The sequence below is a fragment of the Numenius arquata genome, chromosome 6, assembly GCF_964106895.1.
Source record: "Numenius arquata chromosome 6, bNumArq3.hap1.1, whole genome shotgun sequence".
Lineage (NCBI taxonomy): Eukaryota > Metazoa > Chordata > Aves > Charadriiformes > Scolopacidae > Numenius > Numenius arquata.
The window spans coordinates 63,531,194-63,553,793 of NC_133581.1; the positions used below are offsets into that span (position 1 = coordinate 63,531,194).

The following is a 22,600-nucleotide window of genomic DNA, read 5'->3' on the forward strand; positions in this document are numbered from 1 at the left end:
AAGCTGAAGGAACTCTCTTCAGCACATAGGATCCCACTTGTTCAAGCATGTGCATGGATTAACGCGCGTCAAGGCAAGCGTGAGCACGTGGCAGTAGCTCTGGAGAAGGTGGATGGGCTGCACAAAATGCCACACTGACGTTCTTCTGTCTGCCCGCCATGGCCTGGGTGGACACAGACGATCCATCTCAGCCTAAGCAGGAATAGCTTCACTGGATTTAATGGAGTCGCATCACTTATATATGTCTAATCTGAGTCCTAATCTTCTGATGTTAATTGAAATATTAAAAGTATGTTTTCATCCTGTTTGTCATTAATTCCTATGAGGAATCATTTCCATGTGGCACAACAGAATCATGGAATCATTTAGGTTGGAAAAGACCTTAGAGATCATCAAGTCCAACAATTAACCTCACACTGCCAAGCCCACCACTAACCCATGCCCCTCAGCACTACATCTACATGTCTTTTAAATACTTCCAGGGAAGGTGACCCGACCACTTCCCTGGGCAGCCTGTTCCAATGCTTGACAACCCTTTTGGTGAAGAAATTTTTCCTAATATCCAATCTAAACCTTCCCTGGCACAACTTAAGGCCATTTCCTCTTGTCCTATAACTTATTACCTGGGGAAAAAAACCGACCCACACCTTTCTACACCCTCCTTTCAGGTAGTTGTAGAGAGCAATAAGCTCAGCCTTCTTTTCTCCATGCTAAAGAACCCCAGTTCTCTCAGCTGCTTCTCATAAGACTTGTGCTCTAGACCCTTCACCAGCTTCGTTAATAAAGTATTTCTTATGGTCTAGACAACTGAGTTATGACATTTACATAGTTTTTTCCCTTTAAAATTCCAATTACTCTGTTAGTTACTGCAGTCTTCACTCTTTAACACCAAACAGTTCAGGTAAAGTAACGACAACAAAACAGCCCTCACCAGTCAGCCCTAATAAAAGACAGTTTTTCACAATACAAGCCTCCTTTCTGCAGACTTCCATGGGAACGGTAGATAGACAGAAAATGACACAGTGTAAAAACAAATATAAGCAGATCTTGAGTCAGCCCAGCTACTAGGTTTTACATTACAGTTCAGAATAATATCTTATACAATTTATAGAGGTTTCTTCCTTGCCACATTTAAAAATACTCTTGTATCACGGAGATAGATGCATTCTAAGACTGCATAGATCTGAAGAGAAAAAATAGTTGTACAGAGTACGTCTGCACAGCAGCTTCCTGAAGGGGTTTTGGAAGTAGTTATTCATCCTACGGGGGAGATATTTTCTTCTAAGCTGATAAATAGTATGGTGTTGTAACACTGGGCTCATAGGAACGATAAGTCATTATATATTGCTGTAGTTCCCCTCATCTTCCTCATCGCATTCCCTCTTACTTTAAGTTATCTCCCTTATTGCATTCTAAATTACACGGTATTAGAACCTGCAGTTTTTAAGACATGGACCATCTCCTCTGAATTGTTTTTGCATCATGTCTCCCACTGGTGCCCTAGCTTTACGAAAATCTCTGACTACTACTGCCACACAGACAAAAACAAACCAACTAAATGCATTGCCATGAAGAAAGGGAGTCTCCAGTCCTGCCAGTACACATAACTTTCTATTATCTAGAAAGTTTCGGTGATATTTCAAGACTCTACATGATTTTAAATAACTCAAAGAACCATTATGACCAAAGAACATGCAGCAAACATGAGGCAGAAAAGAACTTGTCATTCCTCCTGGGAAAGTATGCTTAAAAAAAAACCCCTATTTCACTACTTATTAAGTCTTTTCTTGTTTTCCCTCACACCAGCTGCGTGAGAGCTACTCCAATTGTTCAACAGAAGAATTTCCTAAGTAGGTAGCAAAAAAACCTGTTCAGACAGGCTGTTTAAATGCATTTAGAAAGCCCTGCCTCCTCTGATCTTTCAGGGAAACATTTTTCATTCCAGATAGTTGTAGAGGAATGGATTGCAAGATTAATGGTCTGAATGTTCTGGCTGGGGATTGCTGCAATCCAGAGGCAGCCTGGTGCAGGCAGCAGTGAGGGGCCTGGAACGCGGACACCCCAAGCCATGGGTGGGGGACAAACCCAAACTGAGAAAGGGCACTGACGCCAAATAAAAATTCAAGTAAACCCAGGAGATTTATTTCATCATAAAGTACACAGAGTGACGAATTCAGCGCTTTTATAGAATACTCTGCGAATATGGTGTGTAGATCTGGCTGTTGGGATGGTTCCTACCTGCATATGTAGGCTTACTTTGATAGATACAGCTGTAAGGAAAAGCAAGCACGAAAGAAAACCAATGGCTTGAAATAAGTAAAGACTCTCCAAAAAACTGCAGACCTGAATTTTCCAGTGTATATACAAACTATTTTTTTTCCAAGAAAGCCAAATCCCACAAATGCAGAGTTCTGACATTATGAACAGATCTCTGTCCCAAGTGAGCAGGTAACTGCTTGAGGTCCTGCCGGAAAGGCAGTCTTTTTCGGAGAAAACTCGTCCTGTCTCTGGGCTGTGTGCAAAAGAAAGCAGGCGCTGTATGGGGTATTTCTTTTCTTTTAAATCTTTTTCTCTAACGACTTTGTTTCTCCCACAAAAATAAACACTACTCTGGTCTTAAAAATGCTGTTTTGTTGCTGGATACTATTAACTGTACATTTCCACAGCAGGTAGGTGTCTATTTTGGACAATACACAGGGCAGAGGGAGCAGACAGAGGACGATAGTTCAGCAGGTCTGTGTCAGGGTAGGGACAGATGCCCACCTACACTTGCAAACAGGTCTCTTGTGATATATTCCTGCTGCTTTCATTCCCACCCAGTGTAGGTGCATTTTAAAAACATGTTCTGTTGTAACGTGTTCCAAGGAAAAGGGGAAAATGCCCTACTGAAAAAGACAGACAACAGCATTCAGTGCCGTGTTTCCTCTTTGCAGATTGAGAAAGGACAAATTTTACAGGTTTTGTCATATTATTGCTTCTTTGACAATGGTAGACTCTCTGCAGCGATCTGTGTTATTCATTGGGATGGATCAAAGTCCAGGACTGATTCAATTTCTGTTAAGGCTTACTTTTATTTAGTACATGTTACAGGACTTACTGTATTAGTGCATCACTGTGCATCTGGGTTACTTTTTAATTACACTTAAAATATATATACTCTCACAGACCAAAGGGAGCCAAAGGCCAAGGTACCATAAGTCAAGCCAATTAGAAATACACAAGCTTTGGTATGCGTTGCCATAGGAGGTCAAAAATTTCAGGACATCTCTAGGATGCCGCGGCTGCTGGTTGAGAGAAAACTAGTGGAAATCACTACATTCCCTCAGCGTTGCCTAGAAACCAGGGAAATAGTTGTGATATGTTTCTAAAAATGCTCACTTACATTTGGGTGTTTTAATTATCTACATGGTGGAAAAAAGTATAGGAACAATAGGGAGGAGACTATGTGGGTCGGACAGAACAGCCTGCTTACTGCATGTTGGGTACTGCACACTGAGAATTCGGGAACCTGGAATTCAGAATTCCGACAACGAAACAAAAAAAAATTATTTCAAAAGTATAAAAATATTACTATGAGCAGCTCTTTAAAAAAAAAAAAAAAAAAAGACAAGAAAACAGGGAGAAGTGTTTTCTGTAGCATGATCTCTGCAGCCAATATAGAGCATTACAGCTAACAGAATGCCACGTAGAAGTGAGAATGTCATGCACTTATACTCTTTCTAATATTTTCAGGTATCTGAAATGGAAACCATTTTAAGACAATCTCTACCTTTACAATCTATGGATTTAACTACTTGGATTATATCAAGGAAGTCTAAACCAGGGACCCGGAAACACAAGAACTATGGTAACTAATTTCTTGAACGTCTTTCTCCAAATCTCTAATTTCGCATGCAATCAAATACCTACTTTAGAAAAAAAAAAAAAAGACACACAAAAAAAACCCCAAACAACAAAAATTGTTAGATCTGGAGCTTTCCACATTCATCGGTTCTATGTGGAGGAGTCGGGAGAACAGATACTCTCCATGACATTGCCCTCATATCCAAGAGACATAAGAGAAAATGACAAAATGCTATCAAATTACTTTGTTTTGACAAAAAGGTATTTGTGGCATCATGGTTGATGGTAGTTGAAATGCCATGGGAATAGATGCTTATAAAAAAATGCAGTCAGAAAGACAGAGGACCACCAGAGGACTGAGGACCGACAGGTTTCCAAGGCACATATTCCTGCTCCTGACCTTGCCCAGACAAATTTAACGCCAACTATATTTACAGATGATTTTACAGAAAACAGAATTACATTGCCAAAATGATCGCTACAAGGTGGAGCACAAGAACTAATATCCAGCAAGTACTTCATATAGCTAATGGGAATATCTAAAACTACAAGGGGCTAAGATTCAACAGTCAACTACTAAAAAGTTTTCTGAAGTGTTTGGTAGAGTGTACACAAAGTACTGGGGTAGATAAACTACAGGCTTCATCCAGCATGAATGTTTGTGTGACTTACTGGAAGCTTTGAACTAGGCAGAAATAAGAAAGAAAAATTGTTTTTAAATACCATCCCTTTGATTTTGCTATGATTTTGAACTACTTTTCCCAGCATGTAAGGAAGTTTAGCAAATCACATTAAAAACTCTAATTAGCCTATCATTAATAATAATTTCTAGATGGTGAAGAGGAATGTCCCTCCAGCTGGGGTGACACGTAGTCTTTTTTGAGGTGTCTGGCTATGGAGGTGACTGCAGTACTGCATGATCAGTGAGAAAAAAGCTTCATGCAAAGGGGTTTCTTGCAAAAATCCTCAGAGATTTCACCTTAAGGAAAATAGCAACCTGCCTGACAAAAAGTAAATACGAGCCTATCACTTCTTCGAGAAGGTAAAATCCAACACGTCCGCACGAATCCACTCATCAGGGATGGGATCAAACGCTGCTTTTTAGAAGTTTACTTTTGTGGCTCATTTCTAAGGTGCTGCTTATTTTGAAAGATACTGAGAATTAATTTCTTCAGCCTAATGCGCTGGGAATGCTTTAGGCGCTCGATTTATCATTTGCTCCTCTGAAATATGAGCAATTTGCCTTAAATCGCTCCCTGGCATCCATTACCCTTCAACTTCCTGTCAAGTTACAAGAAAAAGTCTTAAATAATGAGGGCACCTTTCACTGACGGGGTGAAACTTTCACCTGGCTGCGACGCAAGGCTTGAAGAGACATCTTGGGGTCGAGCCCGAGGGGTGAGGGGGCACCTCAGCGGCCTGTGCCCCTGCCATCGCGGGGGCTGCGAGATCTGGCACCCCTCACGGCGAGGCCCGCAGGCCGCGGGGCGCAGGCCTCCCCGCCCGCCGCCGCGCTCCCGTAGCCATGGCAACGCCGGAGGCGGCCGGGCCAGGCCGCGGCGGGCCAGGCCCAGCGCCGCGCCCCGCCCCGCCCGCCCGCAGCCGCCGCCGAGCCGGGGTTGCCGCCGAGCCGAGCGCCGGCCTGCGCCGCCCCTCCGGGCGCGGTCGGGAGCATGGGGCTGAGGATGGAGAGCGGCAGCAGGCGGAGCCAAGGTGCGGGGGGCTCGGTGGCGGCTCCGCGGCCGAGCAGGGGAGCGCGGAAGGCGGCGGGGCCGGGGGCTGCCTGCCGGCGGGGCGCGCTGCCGCTCGGCCTCCCCCTTCCCTGCCGGGCGTGGGGCTACCGGGCGGGGCCCCTCTCCCCGTCTCCCGCCCGGGGCTGGGGGCGGGCGGTACTTCCCCTTTCACCGCCGGCGTGTGATGGCGGGTATGGCGGCGCCGCTGTGCGGGGGGCCGGGCACGGAGCCGGGCACAGAGCCTGCCCCGGGGCTGGGTGGCTCTTGCCGCCGGCGCTGAGGGGAGGTTGGGGCTGCCTCCTCTCACGCTCGGCTGCCGTTCTGTCACGCGTGGGGAGCTGGGCCCGGGGCCGGGCTGTGGGGCAGCGCTGCGGTGGCACCTGTGGGGCGGTGGACGCAGCCGAGAGCAGGCGCTCGGCCTCGGTGGCCAAGGCTGGGCGGCTGGGGGTGTGAAAGGTCACACATAAAACCCCCCAAAGCTTACAGTCCTCCCAGAAACGCGGCCTTAAATTGTGCAGCTCACAGCCACCGTCCCGAGCGTGCGTATGTATTTTTAACGGCATTTAGTGGTGCTGTGGTGGATGTTTTCAGGCTGCCCGAATCAGCCGCTTTTTGAGGCCTAAATTTCTGTGCCGTTTGGAGCCAACCTTTTTCTTCTCCAAAGCTGGTATTCGTGGATTATCATGGATTTTTCCCTGTGTGTAGAACACCACTTGCGTGGCGTTTGGGTGTAGATCCAAGTTTTTTGGTTTGGTGGGATTTTAATGCAAGCGTAGTTGAAAAATAAAAAGACTCCAAAGCTTTGAAGCCCTCATGAAGTGGTTCCTTACCCAGATTTAACCAGCCGTGGGCTGCTCTTGTGCTCTGTTCCTGTGAATAATCGGAGGGGCATTTGTCATTCATGACAAAAACCAGGCATAAACATGCAAAAATGCTTGCACGAGCCAACTCCGGCTCGTGGAAAATACCTAAAATATTTTTAGATCTGAACTGGTTTACATGCATAATATTAAATAATGGTAAGAATTATTCAGTGCTATGCTGTAATGTCAAAATCCTACATAACTGCATCAGGTCAGATCCTCTGAGATAATGTTATGCTTTCATGTTGTATCTCGGTGTCGGTTCCAGTCTTTGGAGACAGTGACGGATGTCACTCCAGAAGATGTCTGATATCAAAGTAGAGTTTGAACATGAATTCTAATACTACATGGGGATATGAAATTCAGAGCAAAAACTAGTGTCTTGTGCATCCAATTTTTATGCTCTCCTATGTAGTGTGAAGGCAATTTTAGTAAAAATTTATCCTTTTTCTGACTATTCTTATTCTTGATTCTTAAAATATTTTTATATACAATCAGAATACACATGATGATTGTCTGTTGACCATAAAAGGAGAATAAATAGGATGCAAGACCTAAATTCCATTCAGGTTGCAGCAAGCTTTGTGTGAATGACTTCTGTTCAAAAATAAAATTGGTTCAAAGGTAGGAAAGAATTAATGTGTCTGTTTACATGGGAAGCTATTTTTTGTCTGCATAGGAGGTTATCATAGAGTCAGTAGCATGTGAATGGACAGCCCTGTGTCTAGTTTCACAGACACACAGGAAGAATCCTTACGGACAACAGGGATTAGCACAGGCAGAGGTACTAATTCCTTACGGTGAGCTAACCTAGAAGTCTGTGTGTCTGAGGAAACTTGGCAGGACAGCCATTGGATTGCTTGCAGACACTTTATGAAAGAGGCACAATGCATCCTATTTGTGGTTTCTCTATATGACACTTGTATCCATGCGCTGTCTCTCCAGAGCATTAATACAGAAGAGGTGGGATACCCTGTCTCATGTCCTAGTGTACTCTGTACAAAGTTTCTTGTTCAGACCTGGCCTTGTCATTGTAAAGAAAGAAGTAAAATTTTGTACTTGTTTTGTGTCAGGGTTTCTGTTTTGTCTAGTGAGAATAGAAAAAGAAAATTTTATTTTTTAAAAATATATTGGGGTATATAGGATTTGCATGTAGGTATTTTTGAAGTTCAAATAAGGCTGTGATTTTCCCCCATAAAAAATATTGAAGAATTAATCCTTTATGTTTTACCCTGATTCCAGGTATAAACCTTCAAGTTATTTACTGTAGTAATTTCAGGAGTCAGTTAATACAGTCACAGATTTATAGTATGACCTCAAATAATCTCAATACTGTAATTCTAAACCAACTTTGTTGTTAGATCCAGTCTTACTGCATTGAGCTGTGTAATTCCCACAGCCAGTGAGTGGCACATGCCTGAACAGCAGTGAAATCATATGCATATTAATCAGTGACACACATTTGTGTCACTTTTATCTTACAACAGTGGGGAAGTCATCATTGTTGCTGCATGGAGGCTGATGTTAGCTTTAAGATTCAAAGGCTTCAAAGATTCTAAAACAAAATTAAAATACTTCACATATTTACAGACAACACCATCTTATTTAGATTTTTCCTGCATTGTGGGAAATCCTTGCACTGATGTGACTGGAAGTGGAAGGGTGTGAACGCACATCTGTGACTTCTGAACTGCCTTTTTTTTTTTTCCTTTGTATTTCTTCATTTGCCACTTGAATAAACAGCTTTTAAAACTCAAACATTTGTTTGGTAATACTGAATCGATTTTTCGGAAGCTGAAGTTGCCTTTGACCAGCAGGGAAGCTGAAAAAGAACTTATTTGTGTCTTGAAAGAAGGAAGGGCATTTAGAAGTTCTATTCGAAACATAATAGTACAAGGGAAAAAGACTAAGGAAGATGTGGGCCCTCTCTGGAAGGAAACAGGAGACCTGGTCACCCAGGGTATGGAGAAGACCGAGGTACTGAATGACTCTTTCACCTCGGTCTTCACTGGCCAGGGCTCTAACCACACCACCCAAGTCACAGAAGGCAAAACCAGGGGCTGTGAGAATGAAGAACTGCCCACTATAGGAGAAGATCAGGTTTGAGACCACTTAAGGAACCTGAAGGTACACAAGTCCATGGGACCTCATGAAATCCATCTGGGTGTTCCTGAGGGAACTGGTGGATGAAGTTGATAAGATGCTTTCTGTTATATTTGAAAAGTCATGGCAGTCCAGTGAAGTTCCCACTGACTGGAAAAGCAGAAACATAACTCCCATTTCAAAAAGGGGGAAAAAGGAAGACCTGGGGAACTACAGACCGGTCAGTCTCGCCTCTTTGCCCAGCAAGGTCATGGAGCAGGTCCTCCTGGAATCTCTGCTAAGGCATATGGAAAATAATGAGGTGATTGGTGACAGCCTACATGGTTTCACCAAGGGCAAGTCATGCCTGATAAATTTGGTAGCTTTCTACAACAGAGTTACAGCATTGGTAGGTAACAGGAGAGTTGGGGTTGTTCAGCCTGGAGGAGGCTCCAGAGAGACCTTATAGCTCCTTTCAGTACCTAAAGGGGGCCTACAGAAAAGATGGGGAGGGACTCTTTATCAGGGAGTGGAGCGATAGGATGAGAGGTAACGGTTTTAAACTGAAAGAGGGGAGATTCAGATTAGATATTGGGAAGAAATTCTTTACTGTGAGGGTGGTGAGACATTGGAACAGGTTGCCCAGAGAAGCTGTGGATGCCCCATCCCTGGAGGTGTTCAAGACCAGGCTGGATGTGCTTTGAGTAACCTGATCTAGTGGAAAGTGTCCCAGCCCATGGCAGGGGGGTTGGAACAAGGTGATATTTAAGGTCCCTTCCAACCCAAACCATTCTATGATTTTAACTGAAATTGGGAAATGTTAATCACCATCCTTAACTTTTACCAAATTAAAACCTCGGCTCAGCAAATCACTTAAACCTGTCCTTGATTTGACCATTAGTCAAATAGCCTGTTAAGTGGGTTTTAGTCACTTAACGTGACTAATCCTATCTCCGTTCAGCAAATAATTTAAATTTGCAATGGGACTTCAGTACCTGATTGGTCCCATTTCGTTGAAGATTTCTTACATGCTTCAAGTGAAACATGTGCTAAAGTAAACAGGATTCAAATCATTAACCCTACTAGCTGTTTTACTCCTGATTATACCCTGCAACTTTCTCTGCAGCACATGGATCGAGGTTTCTCTGCTCGCCATTCTGGGTGAGGCTGGCTGTGCATTGGAGTTTTGCTAATGTATTTTCAGTCAGAAATGTGACAGGGTGGAAGTTAATAATGCTAAAGCCGGGGGGGGAGGGAAGGCTTCCTTGTATGCACAGATTATACTAACAAAAGAGATTTTTTTCAATACGTACAGAAGAATCTAAATACAGTGCGTTTATATTTTATCTGTTGGTTGGTTTGACGCTAGGTATTGATACACCTTCAAAACGCATGTTCGTGGGATGACATAACGTTGAGTTTCTTGCAGCAGTAGAAGCCAGCCCATACGTTTGTCGTGTAGGACGTGCCTGTTGAGCTAGTGTTCTAGCACCATTCCCATGGGAGACTTGTTACAGCACATGGTAGCGTACGCTCCTGGATTACTCTGTGCTGCCTTACACAGGCACAACTGTCTGGTGAAGTCAGGTCAGTAACCTTTCAAGCCAGAAGTTTCTAAACCGTGATACGAGTATTGATAGTTTTACACATATCACTCAAAAATAGCACACAGTCACTTCTGGAACACCATCCCTCCCACACCCTTCTAGAAAATAGGAAACTGCTGGCGCCACTGCTAACTCTTAAATTTATCAGGGGATGGTTTGACTCTTGAAACTGAAATATAATTTTGGTTTTAATTTATGCAGAATACTGTTAGATTATTAGTTGTAAAGGACTGAGAGACCTAACTCTTAGGCATTAGGAGTAGGTGTAAAGAAGAGCTTTTGTGTAATCCAGCACAGTAAGTGTATAAATAGTGCCCATCTAATTAGTGGCTTAGAAGATTATGTATGGTGCATGTCAGGGAACGATCAGTTTTATCACTTTCATCGTATTTTTGCCTCTGACACAAATGATCCCATGCAAAATTCAGATGGAACATTTGAGACTTCAATTCAAAATTGGGGTATTATAGCTTCTTCGGGCTTTGTTCATCAAGTTTTGCTTCAGAAGACTTAGAAAATGATGACTGTATTTTTTTCCTCTGGTGGATTCTGCCATTTCTTAAGAAGTCTTAAGTGTGAATCTATTAAAGCCGGCTTCACATCTAAGATTTTATACTCTCAGAATTTATAGGAGTTTTATTGTCACTGAAACAGAGATGGGTACAAGAGGCTTCTGTTTTGCTTCTATGAACAGGCAAAAATTACAGATGTGATTATGAAGCACTCAGTTTTGCCCCACTGTAACTTTCAAATGAAATGGAATACTATCTGCAATCAGTGACCAGCTAAATCTAAAGGCATGTTTGAAGGTCTCTTGTGATTGCATCGGTGCTGCAGAAAAGCAGTGGAGACTTGCCATGTTTTAACCCATTCTCCTAAAGAAGGAATCTGTGGGTGGGTGACTGCTCTCTGCTGGCCTGTCCCTCCTTCCAGTTCTGCATTTATTAGCCAACTTCACCCATTTGTGAGCAAGAGGTAGGAGTCTCAGTGGGTGGGTAGGAGAAAACCCAACAAATTAACATGCTTTTTTTTTTTTTTTGAGAAAGTAATTCTGTTCTGCATTCATTCTCAGATACGCAACTAGAGGATAATAACTAGTCAGCCAAGGTTAAGCGACCGGAGAAGCTTAAAGTAGATGACCAGTTATAACACTGGCAGCGTATCCTCAGCCATAGCTGGGGATATTAGAGTGAGGCGGGGAATGACTGCAGGTAAGGAAAAGGCAGCAAGTTGGGGAAATTGAAAGGAGTTTAGGGGTTATGGTAGGAAGATGTAAGCCACATCAGTAGGGAAAGCAAGCTTTAGTAGTGGTACTACTAAGAACAACCTGTTATTTTTATTTTTTTTTTTAAGTATATCATCATGCTAATATGAAAGAAAAATAGTTAAAGTAGAAAAATTAGTTTCTTATTTAATAAGTTTAAATCCAGCGTGCATCGTCGTAACCAGGTTAATTTCTTAATGTACTTTAAGATAGCAGTGTTTACTCTGTGTATTTCTGTGTTGTATTCATATGCACAACAATTTCTGTAGCATAAAGAGTTAATGGATACTTTGATTTTAAAATTCTCATAGTACCAAAAAAGAGGAGACTATATTTCAGTTCTTTAAATATAACTTTTTTAGATGTGTTAGATTAGATACTTGAAGGAGTTCCCATCACTACTCCTAAGTCATTTTGGACCTTCTGCATGTTGCTGCCTGAATTGCCTACTTGGACAAAGGTGTCTCACTGGCTAGTTTTGGTTTAGAGCATTGAGCTATTTGGGAAGAAGGAAAGGAGCTGGTCGTGGAAAGTGGAAGAGGCATCACCACCAAACCTTTAGAAATCAGTGTAGTGGCTAGTGTGTTTGCAAAGTATTTGTCACCTTGGGTTGAGTGTCCTTATCAGCCTCGGGGAGATCAAATCTCCACATCTCGTGCAGGTGCTGCAATTCTAGTCTATTAGAGACAGGTGCTTCCTACATTTCCAGCTGGGAGGAGGCTGCTGTTGAGCTAGGAATGCAAGAGTCCTGAAGCCACCAAAAAAGCAGTGCCCAAAAGGGTTGGTTCTTTGGCAGAGTGATGAGTATATTTCACTGGGACAGCTGGGGAGACCTGAGGTCTACATCCACGCGGGGCTGAGGGCTCTTTGCACCCAAGCTGAGGTCTAGGAGCTGCTTTTTGGAAAATACAGTTTTAGTGCATGTCTAAACAGTTAAATGGAGGTTTTGTGGTTTGTAGTGCTTGATTTAGATGCCGATGTCCAATATTCCACCTAAGGTCTCTGTGTTTCTTATGGATTATCTTTTAAGTAACAAGTGTTGGTTGGTAAGGGTAGCCTGATTGAATTTTTTCAGTATTTTTTATTTGCTATGTCTGAAGTGCAGGTTTGTTATAAAAATAGTACGTCTGATACTTGTGTTTAAAGTCCTTCCTATGAGAACATTGTAATGAAAGACTGGGCTTCTTTCCAGTACACATTCACGTTCCAAATCTGAAATGGCTTTGTAGAAAAATAATTTCCATGAATTCTCCATATCCACTAACAACTAGGAAACAAAGTAACAAATAGAAACCACCAATTTCCATAATTTTTAAGACTGTAAGAAAAAGATAGGATGCATTTTAAATGAAAATGAAAAGATAATTTAAACAAAATATCTGCTAAATCTCTTTGGAATAATATAATTATTACTTACCTTAGATACCAGCTGGAAAGAATTACAGAGAAAGGGGTTTTTTTTTATTTTTTCTTTTCTTTGTTGTGTAGTGTCACACACTTGCAGGGGAAGCTTACAACAAGCAGAAACAGTAAGAAGGAACTAAAAGATCTAATTAATTTTTAGAAATATTTGTTTTCTCTCTGTACTTTAGGAAAACACACACTGTTAGAATCCTGGTTTTATAGTCAGTGTGGAAAGTCCACTTACATCTGTAAGGAAATGTATGTTTAGATCGCGTAGTTACTGGTATAGTATAGCAAAGATAGGAGTCCATTATATGTCTCTGTTTCAGAAGTTTAAATCTCGGAAAATAATTTCTTAAACAAAAGGAAATTATCTTAAAGAGTTTCCAGTCCAGTTCTGGAAATATATTTACAGAAACATTCGATTTGTGACTGGCAGTTTTTTTTATTGTAAGAAGTAGAAAGCGTGCATCTTAGGAAACCTAATTATTGCAAAAGCTGCTGTAATACTGCAAGTTCTGGGATCAGTTCTCCTAAGTTCAGTTCAGACAAGTGTTCCTATTTACAAATAATTTATTATTTAAGAACCATCAAAATTGGTAGAAAGTTTTTCGCCGCAAGAATTCTCGCTTGCATGCATGGTTGTGAAAAAAACACAAAGTAGCCAAAATACAGACTACTCCGCTCACAGTCCTAAACCAATGCAGCTTCCATCGCTCCTGTAGCCCTCCAGGTGCTCCAATTACTCTGCTTTGTAGTTATGGTCCTTTCCTTGGGTTTATATTTGGTTACTATGTAATTTGCTGAAAATTCCACCTTCTTTAAAATGCTTTTCACATAGCAGAAACTAAGGCTTAGGTATTGTGCAAATCACTATGAAAACACAGACTGAATCTAAACAAATACCTGTTCAAGTCGGTAAACAACCTGAAATTATAGTTGTGAAACATGTGAACATTAACACTTTCTACTTCATTTGTTTTTTAGAAACAGTAAAATGCATCAGATATCCTCTACACACCAAATCCTCCAGTTTCTCCTCTGACATGAGTATCAAATCTTTCCAACCTTCATTGTAAAGATTTGACACTATAAAAAGCGGTTTTGAGTTTCAAACTGAAGATACAGGGAGGGTATATTTGATGGAACATCTACGTGAAACAGCCTGGGATCCTAAAAAAACAACATTTTACTTATTCTTTGCCTCTTCCGTTTTCAATAGCGTGAAGCATTATTTCAGCCACGTTACTGTCTTTGACCTGTTTTCTGTGATAAAGTTTCCTCATGGTTTGTGAAAACGGGTGGTTCCCAGAGAGAGAGCCTCAGATGCCCTCACTGATGAACAAGCTACAAAAATATCCCGGTCCCATTATTTTGCACGAGAGTCGGAGAACGTGGGAGCAATCACCGTGGGGAGGCTTCATCACAACTTCTGCTGTTTATGGAAATATTTTTAAGTTAAAGACTGTTCTGTTCTTTAATTGAAGCTATAAGAAAATGCACATTTTGCCAAGATAGAGCCCCCAAAGTCCAATTAGATATCAAAAAGAAAGCTGTTCAGCATAAACTCCTGGAATTAGCAGGAGTTGGGTTGTAAATCCAGCTGGTCGGATCGGGGACTTGAAACTTTTCCTCGGTGGAACTGAGGTTTGGGAACACAGCGCAGGGGACACGAGCGCCGGCACAAAGACCCTGACTTCTTGACAAATGGTGGTGTGTTTCCAGTGCCTTTGGGACTTCTGCAAATTGGGGATTTCTGCGTGGATTGGGAGTAATTTCTGTGCTATCCACTTGTCCATAATCGAAATAGAGAAGACTGAAATATTTCTCCCTGCTGACCCTTTCTGACAGTTTTTCTTGCCTATGAAATAATGATGCTGGTTGGGTGGGGGAAGAGGGAAAGATGGCTTTTTATTTTTTTTTCCTTCTTTTTATTTTTCCTTCCCCCAAGCCTGATACAGATTAACTGTAAAAGACAAAACCAGTAGACGGTAGGCTTCTCGATAGAGTTTATCCGTGTGCCATCTGCTGGTGATGCTAATCAAGTGAACATTTCAAAATCGTCTGGTTTTCCTGTAGCACTGAGCAGACGCTCCTCCAGCTGAAGACAGTAAAAGCAACAGGTTTCTGAGCATCTCTGATCATCTTTAACTCAGGACAAAGTCATTTAGGTTACCTGAAGAGAATCAACTGTAGTTATAGCAATGTCTCTGCTTTTTTAAGATGCCCCTGCTTACCTTTCTATGATTCTGTCACATAAAAATGAGTTAGAGATGATCTTGTAAGTGTTTATCTATCAGTATCACGTGTCTCCTGGAATTATAACCTAGCTCTGAAATACAGAAAATACTGGAATATTTAGCTTATTTTGAGCAACTGTGAACGAAGCCCTTCTGATTCCCAGGTGTCTGCTATAATCTAGATTTCTGGCATATACATGGGGGTTTTTTGTCATTAGGACAAACTTTCATCAACTGAAGTGTTATAACCTAACATTATTGTCCTCGCAAAGACTTGCATTTGGTAAATGTGAACATCGTCACTTCAGGAAGTCCTGGCTGTCAGGGTGGGTGTCCAGCTGGACTGTGAATACCACTCGGGTGTAATAGCGTACGGTAGAGACATACTTAAACAGCAAAGAAAGCCATTATTGACAAAGATTTGCAGCCATTATGGAGACAGTCATTCTAAATCTAATAAATTCTTGCTCTATGCTTGGAATTGTAATATTTTAAAAATAATTTAGCATTGTTTGTCCCTATGTATGTTTAAATCACAATAGAGATTAGGAAGAATTGTACCACGAGGGAAATTTGAAATGAGCCATTTGAAATTGATACAAATGAGTAGGAATGTTGTCCTTTGGCTTTAAAGAAAACAGCATAAAGATAAAACAATTGCAGGTTAGGGCTGAAAAATCTGCAGTAGCATTTTCTTTTTTTTTTTTTTTTCCTTCCTAGAGCTGATCTGGGAACTTGATAGCAAAGGGTAGTGGGAGCACAATTATCGTAGACACCCCCTCTAGTACTGTAAAGCCACAGAAGCCCATACTGTATAAAGGGTGGCTTTTCTAAGTATGAAATCCTCATACTAATTCAAAATTGCCTTGATATTTGTTGGCCTTCATAAGAGTGGGGATTGATCCAGATTTAGTGTAACTTCACAACAAGGTCCTAAGAAAGTAGTCTGCAAATTTCCAAATACGCTGGTGATTTTAATTTTATTTTCTCGAGACACGTTTTGTTGCTTCCCAAATTAATCCTAGTCACTTGAAATCTATACAGTCTTTTTATGAGGCCTTCGGGGAAATGATACTAAAACATTATTAAAGGAACGATTTGTTTTGCTGCAGTCTCTACTAATTAATAGTCAGGCAGCGTGTTAACCATCTTGTGCAACATGCTGTTGCACTTAAAGTAGAGCTACAGAATGTAGTAGTTACGTATGTAACTGCAGTAGTACTGTAATAGTCATTATATCGCAGTGGGAAATTGGAAAAAAACAACTGGAAAGCCAGGTGCTGGGAATGCAGGAGGTAAGAAGCCACAAGAGGTAGAATTAAGGTGCTTTTAACACGTGTGGAACAGCTTCTTGCACCACCCAGTCAGTTTGTAACCATGTGAACCTTTGTTGACTCAGCTGAAGGCCACCGAGAAGAGATTCCCACTCATCTTGGGCAGGTCCAGCTCCCTTCTTCATCTGTGGAAGGGCGGAAAGCTGGAGGTGGCCAGTAGAGTTACTGCCCCAGAGCTCCGGTCCCTCTGATTGCTAGGAAACACGTGGCAGATTGCAGATTACAGGCTCTTGAATTGACAGATGAGAAGTAGGATGGGAATGAGAAGACCATATGGACCTTGATAGTAATAATAAATTTGTAGAAATTGGCTGCATGGTTTTATAATTGATGTTAAATAGTGGTGTATTTACTCCGTTAAAGAAATCTTGTTTGTTTTGCTTTACGTTTTCAGCAGGGTCTTGGAAACCTTAAAGGAATGCTTTGTGTGCACTAGTATTTGTAGTGATGGAATATTGCCCGTTAAAATTTCTAAATAAAATAAAACACGCTAAAAGTGGTGTGGATTCTTAATTAATTCAGGTGCAGATTTTTAAATTGTAGGTTGCATTACAGACATATTGTCTTAGTGTTTAGATTAAGTTACTTAACTATATTGTTATACTTCAGTAATAGTGTAACATTTAAATGCGATTATTTTCCTCTATGAAAAAGATCCACTACAGTCATTCTGGGGGGCGGGGGGGAGGAGGATTCTCTGCTTTATCTTGTCTGTCAAAATATGCATTTTCTTTTTTCTAACATTTGTTTTGTTTTGTTTCACGCTTTATTAAAGTGAGTGAATACCCAGCTGTTGGCATTCCCAGATGTGGTCCAGCAAGTCCATTTAAAGGACACTTGAGTACTAAGAGTAACGGTAAGTAACACGTGTGCTTTCATCAGAAGGTTGACGTGGTTCCTTTTATGTCAATTCATTTATTTTATGATTAAAATGTTTTTATAATTAAAACCTTTGCATTGAGCTCAGTTGGTGAAGTTTAAAAGTACTTAGATTTAGTGTTCATTGCTGAAACTACTTCTGAGAAGTGAGTTTAGCCTTGCCTGTACTTCTAGCTAGAAACAGCAAGATAGCCAAATACATAGAGAGATGTCACATCTATATTAGCTGGAATATAGATATGGTTACTGCTTTAAAGAACCCTTGAGGTTAAACATACTTCCTTACAGTCAGTACGTGAGCTGGTATGTGTTTCTGTGCCATGCTGCCACCTCAGACGCTCTTTTCAAAAGAGCATAGAAAAGGAGAAACAGGCAATTTCCATGCTGATGTTTTCATAGTCCAACTTCAGCCACTTCTGTAGCTGTGGATTGAGTTAATGGCCCAGTGGGGAAAAAAAAAACAAAGGAGAGAGGATGATGTCATGTGATAGTGGCTGGTAAAGAAAAATGCCTGCCATTGGGCAAAGAAGTTAAGCACACGGTAATTTAAAGTTTGTGGCTTTGAATTGCGGTTAACAATTGTTCAAAATTTTAGCATTCTTGTGCCTGCCTTTGTAATGTTTAAATGTATTTTAATCTTAACAGCTTTCTGCATTGATTCCTCCCGAAGTCTAACCAGCCAGTACCTGATCAGAGATCACATGGTTTTTCATTATAACAAAATCCTTTCAGCCAAAGGTAAGGTTGTGCATGTATGAATGAACTTTCTCCTCCCAGATTTAGCTCATTCTTTCAGAATAGGCTTATATCAAGGGAATGAATTGGACTGTAGGAAGTAGAGTTCTCTTCCTGTTTCATGTTCAGACTGATGACAGCAAGGAAGTATGGCTGCTACTTAATAATACTTTTGTATTTAATGTCTGCTTTAAAAAGTGATACACTGGGGCTTTGGGTTCTGCCAGAGTCCATCCTCACAAATATATGGTTATCTCTCTACCATGTAACATACTCAGTATCCTCAGGTGTGCGGTTAAATGCCATCAGCACAAAGTGTATGGAAACCTTTTGTAAGCAGCTTTCATTTAAATGATGATTCTTCCTTCAAATATATATTTCACTTTAACATCTTTATCCTAAAAATTCTCTTACTGTATTAATAGAAATCTAATACTTTAAATACACAGTAACTAGCATATTTTAAAATAGAGAAAAATTAATGTGCACTAATTAAATTAGTCTTTATTCTATGCTGGTTTATCACTTTTTTCTAGCCACCACAAATACTAAGTAAATACTGAATCACTCACATTTACTTTTTCAGCAGCTGTAGACTGTTCAGTACCCAAAAGTAGGTTGACCAGCATCAAACGTAAGTATTTGTGATACGTTAATTCTGCAAAAGCTTCTGTAAAACTAAACAAAATAAAAGAGCCAGTGTAATAGAAGAGTAACAATAGAATATAACCCTCAATAAAGCATTCATGTATCTCCTTGTTTCTTCAGCTTTCATATACTGCTCCAGCTGTTTGTAAGAATCCGCAGTGAACGTAATGTGAGTGAGATGGACCTAGTCTGTTCTAGTGATTAGTTGTGCTTAAGATCACAATTAACTTTGCTTAGGATTCTTTTCATCCACACAGTTAATGGAGCACGTAAGGAGAATTTCACTGTTTTCTCTCTCCTTTCTTCTGATACAATGTGAGCTTGAACTTGAAGAGAGCTTTGTAGTACAAGGTCAAGAGGAATTTTGGGCGTGTGGGCACCTGGGGACCGGAACTGAAACTTCTCGTTCCATTTCTCAGAAAACAGAGGCAGTTAAAAGAGCACAGCCTGGATTAAATCCCCACAGCCCGGATTAAACCACAGTGACTTTTTCTGGGAGTTGTCTCATTTCTTAATGCTTTTTAAAGATATGGGTACTGTAGGCTTACTTCGTAGTGCTAGCTTTCAAATAATTGATTTATAGAATATTAAATGAAGCGTATTAGTCAAAGGGGATAAATAGCAGCTGCTTGGTAAAATAACAAAGGTATATTTCATTTATCTATCTGTCTTTTTCACTAATGCAATTAAAGGAAGTTCTTTTTTCGCCAATTCAGTATTTAGTTACAACTGCTGAGGTACGGGAAAAAATTAAAGTATTCTTTTAGGATGGAAAGATAGATCTTCTGAGAACAGAATACTTTGTGGCAGAAAGACTCAATTTCATTATAACTTTTTCAGTATTTCTGCATAATGGATTGAGACTGAATTAAGCAGTAAGCTGCACCAGGATCAAAGATGCTGTGTGTTGGCTTGCCTTTTCCTGCTTTCAAAAGGTGCAGCGCAAGCAGCAAGAGTATTGCAGGGGTATCTAGGGTCTGCAGATTGCAGCAGGAATTTCAGATCACCTGTTCTGCAGTCATCTGAAAAAAGTCATTCTTCTCATGCTCCAGCTCTACCAAGATTTGCTTTGTAACAAGCATGAAAATGCAGGGTTGGTGCAAGAAGAAAATTTACACCTACGTGTTTGTGTAATAAAACCCTCAGGTAGCTTTTCTTTCTGCATCTGCTAGAATCTTTCTTAGGTTCCCTAATTACGATTACTCTTCCATACCTTTTCAGGTCTTGGGTCTTTCTCTGCACCAACAAATGCCCATTTATTTTAGAGTCTGCTGTCTTTACAGATAAAATGCTTCTGAGCTAGTAGCTTGTGTGTTTCACATCAGAGTGAGTTTCCCTGAATAATGAGTTCATTTTGGGAGGCAGCGACAGTGCCTTAACCTTAACAGATAATTGTCATGACGCTGGCAGGTGTGCTCTGTAGTGAGGAAATTTCCATTTCAGATGGCAAGGCTTTGTGCAATATGTTTCTCTTTCAGTTCATCTTACTCAGACGGGTGTCTGACCATGTAACTCTGCCCTGCTCACAGACAGAACGTTAATCTCCGATGTAGGGTGTGATGGAAACATTTCACCTCTGTTGCTGCTTTTGTTTTTACCCATCTGTTTGATAAAATTGGTACACTAAATCCTCACTAAATTGCTCTTTCACCTGTTTTCAAACTGGGCTGGAAAAAGCTGCTGCTTTTATCTTATTAGAACACGCATATAACCATCACAACCCTACAAGATGTTTCTTGTTCACAAAAGAAAAAAATTTAAAGCTAGCCGAAAGAAAAAATAATAATAAAGCCTTTGATTTTTAAAAAAAAAAAATAAAATCCTTGATTTATCTACTGTTATTCTAGCCTAAGGCTTGGGAGTGCTAATTGTTACTTAGTTGAAATTGATTATATTCCCAAAATAGAGCTAGCTCATAAAGTGAAGCAGAGCATCAGAGCTCAAGGATTGGGATCCTAGTCAGTAGCACAGGATTCATTTGGAAGAAATGTCGGACTGACTTCTTGGTCTCCCAGAGCTGAGTATCCGGTGTGATTAGAGCTTTTTATCCTTAGATTTAGCAACGTTCTAAAATATAGCTTGTTTGCTTGATGTTCTGCACTGAGAGGAATTGTGCAATTATAAAGTGACAATGAATTTGCCATTTTTTAAGATCTGTTTAACAAAGCAATAAATAATGTTGTATTTTTTTCCCTAAAAGTGGCTTCTTCGGGCAGTATTATGTCTCTGCCCCAGTTTTCAAGTTTTATTTTGTGAAGTGCTTCATGTTCTCTTATTAAAAATGAGTGCTGAGTGAAAGCAAAGTAATAAAGCAAACTTAGGTAAGCAATATCTTTTTATTAGAATATTCCTTATATTTTTACTTTGCAATGCTGAAAAATGTTACCGTTTACATTTTCATCTTAAATCGTCTGCCTAAAATGCTACAGACACTTATTTTTCTTGCAGTAGAAGATGTCCATTCTTTTTTCTGCAAGAATGAGAGAAAAGATTTTTTGCCAATTCAAACACTGTCGGGATTAGAACTGAATTTACTTGAAAGCATTTGTCCTCGTAATTCTGGTTTAAAAGGCAAATTTTGGGGCATAAGGGGTGTAGATGCCATGGTTGAAGTTGTTGGTTTGTGATGGTCAACGGCAAAAGTGTCTCAACTGCAATAGGCCCAGGATTTTTGGGTATGCGTTTGTACCAGATACTTAAGATTATCCTTTCTTAATAAAAATCTCTTGAGAATTAATCTCTCTATTCAATGTGCGCGTGTAAGTGATATTTTTTTCTGACCTGCTTTCTTCATCTGTTTTGTCACCTGACTGAGATCACCTTATAAACAGATAAGAAACTGCCACTCAGGCTGAAATTTGTGCGGAGTTAGCAAAGGGATAATTCCATAGGGCACATCTGCTCAAATTCTTCATTATTGGTCTTGCCGCCTTCAAGGTATTTAAGAGTACTCGGGCATCCCTAGTCCAGTATCTGCACTAGTCTTATAAACTCTAGATGTTTAGAGTGAAATTGAAAATTATTTCAATTTATTTCATTCCTAAAATTAGAGTGGTCGTCTTTTTCTCCTACTGTTCTATGCATTGTTCATCAAGAACTACAGATTTCTGTACTGTAATGATAGCGCGACCAAGCGTTACGTGTTCAGGTGTTAGGCTCAGTGCAAGACATCGTTTGTAGCGTCTCTGGCAATCCACTGAAGAATAGTTTTCCTTCCCCTGTCTTTTATGAAACAGATAATGTGGAGATGAGAGCCAATAGCTCAGGCGGGAAGAGTATTGAAAATGTACTGAAGAAACAAGTAAGGGAAAAGGATTTTTAAAATAATTTCAAGCCGGTTTCTTTTTTCTTGATGGAGATGGGACACACCGTTTGTCCAGGCACGGTTGCATTGTCAATATGGCTGAATATCAGGGGACTCCCTGTAGCAGAGGGGTTTACAGCTTTATTTTTCCAGCAATTCTGTGCCTGTCATTGCCTCAACTGAAGCGTAGTATTACTTCTTTCTTTTTGTATTCCTCGTCTTACTGCTTATCACATCCCAAATAAGGTTTCCGTTCCCCCTCTATTTCAAAAGAGATTTGGGAAGGGGAGTAAATTTTTGGTTTGAAATGCTAAGATTTATTAATAGCATAGAGTTACAAAACAGAATTCCTGCAGATAGTGTTAAAAAACATCCCCTGAAAATGTGCTTTATGTACTGCTAAAACAGCAGGTGAGTATTTCCCTTTGGGGTTGTTGCCATGAATCAGTCATTAGTGTTTAAGAATTAAACCTGATACTGTAGTTGGCATTCTCCCTGGCCGACTGAATGTGTTCTGTCCTTAAAGTGGATTTAGTTTCCACTGTTCTTTTCCTGGTATCTTCGCTGGCAGCAAAGTAGGCAAGCTGCCATGCCACTGGGCTAGCAGTGAGCATGTTCTCCTGTATTAGATCAGCCTTATTGACTTAAAATAGTTGTTAAAATG

General features: G+C 40.6%; 1 protein-coding gene across 1 annotated transcript in view; it reads left to right on the top strand.

Moving 5' to 3' along the window:
* The first annotated feature begins 5,459 nt into the window (after window positions 1–5,459).
* Window positions 5,460–22,600, top strand: part of SPATA7 (spermatogenesis associated 7) — a 39,147-nt gene continuing 22,006 nt past the window's right edge. The window contains exons 1-4 of the mRNA XM_074149748.1: window positions 5,460–5,556; window positions 17,146–17,226; window positions 17,895–17,987; window positions 18,571–18,618. Coding sequence (XP_074005849.1) covers window positions 5,517–5,556; window positions 17,146–17,226; window positions 17,895–17,987; window positions 18,571–18,618 — 262 coding nt within the window. The 5' untranslated portion in view covers window positions 5,460–5,516. The remainder of the gene's footprint in view (window positions 5,557–17,145; window positions 17,227–17,894; window positions 17,988–18,570; window positions 18,619–22,600) is intronic.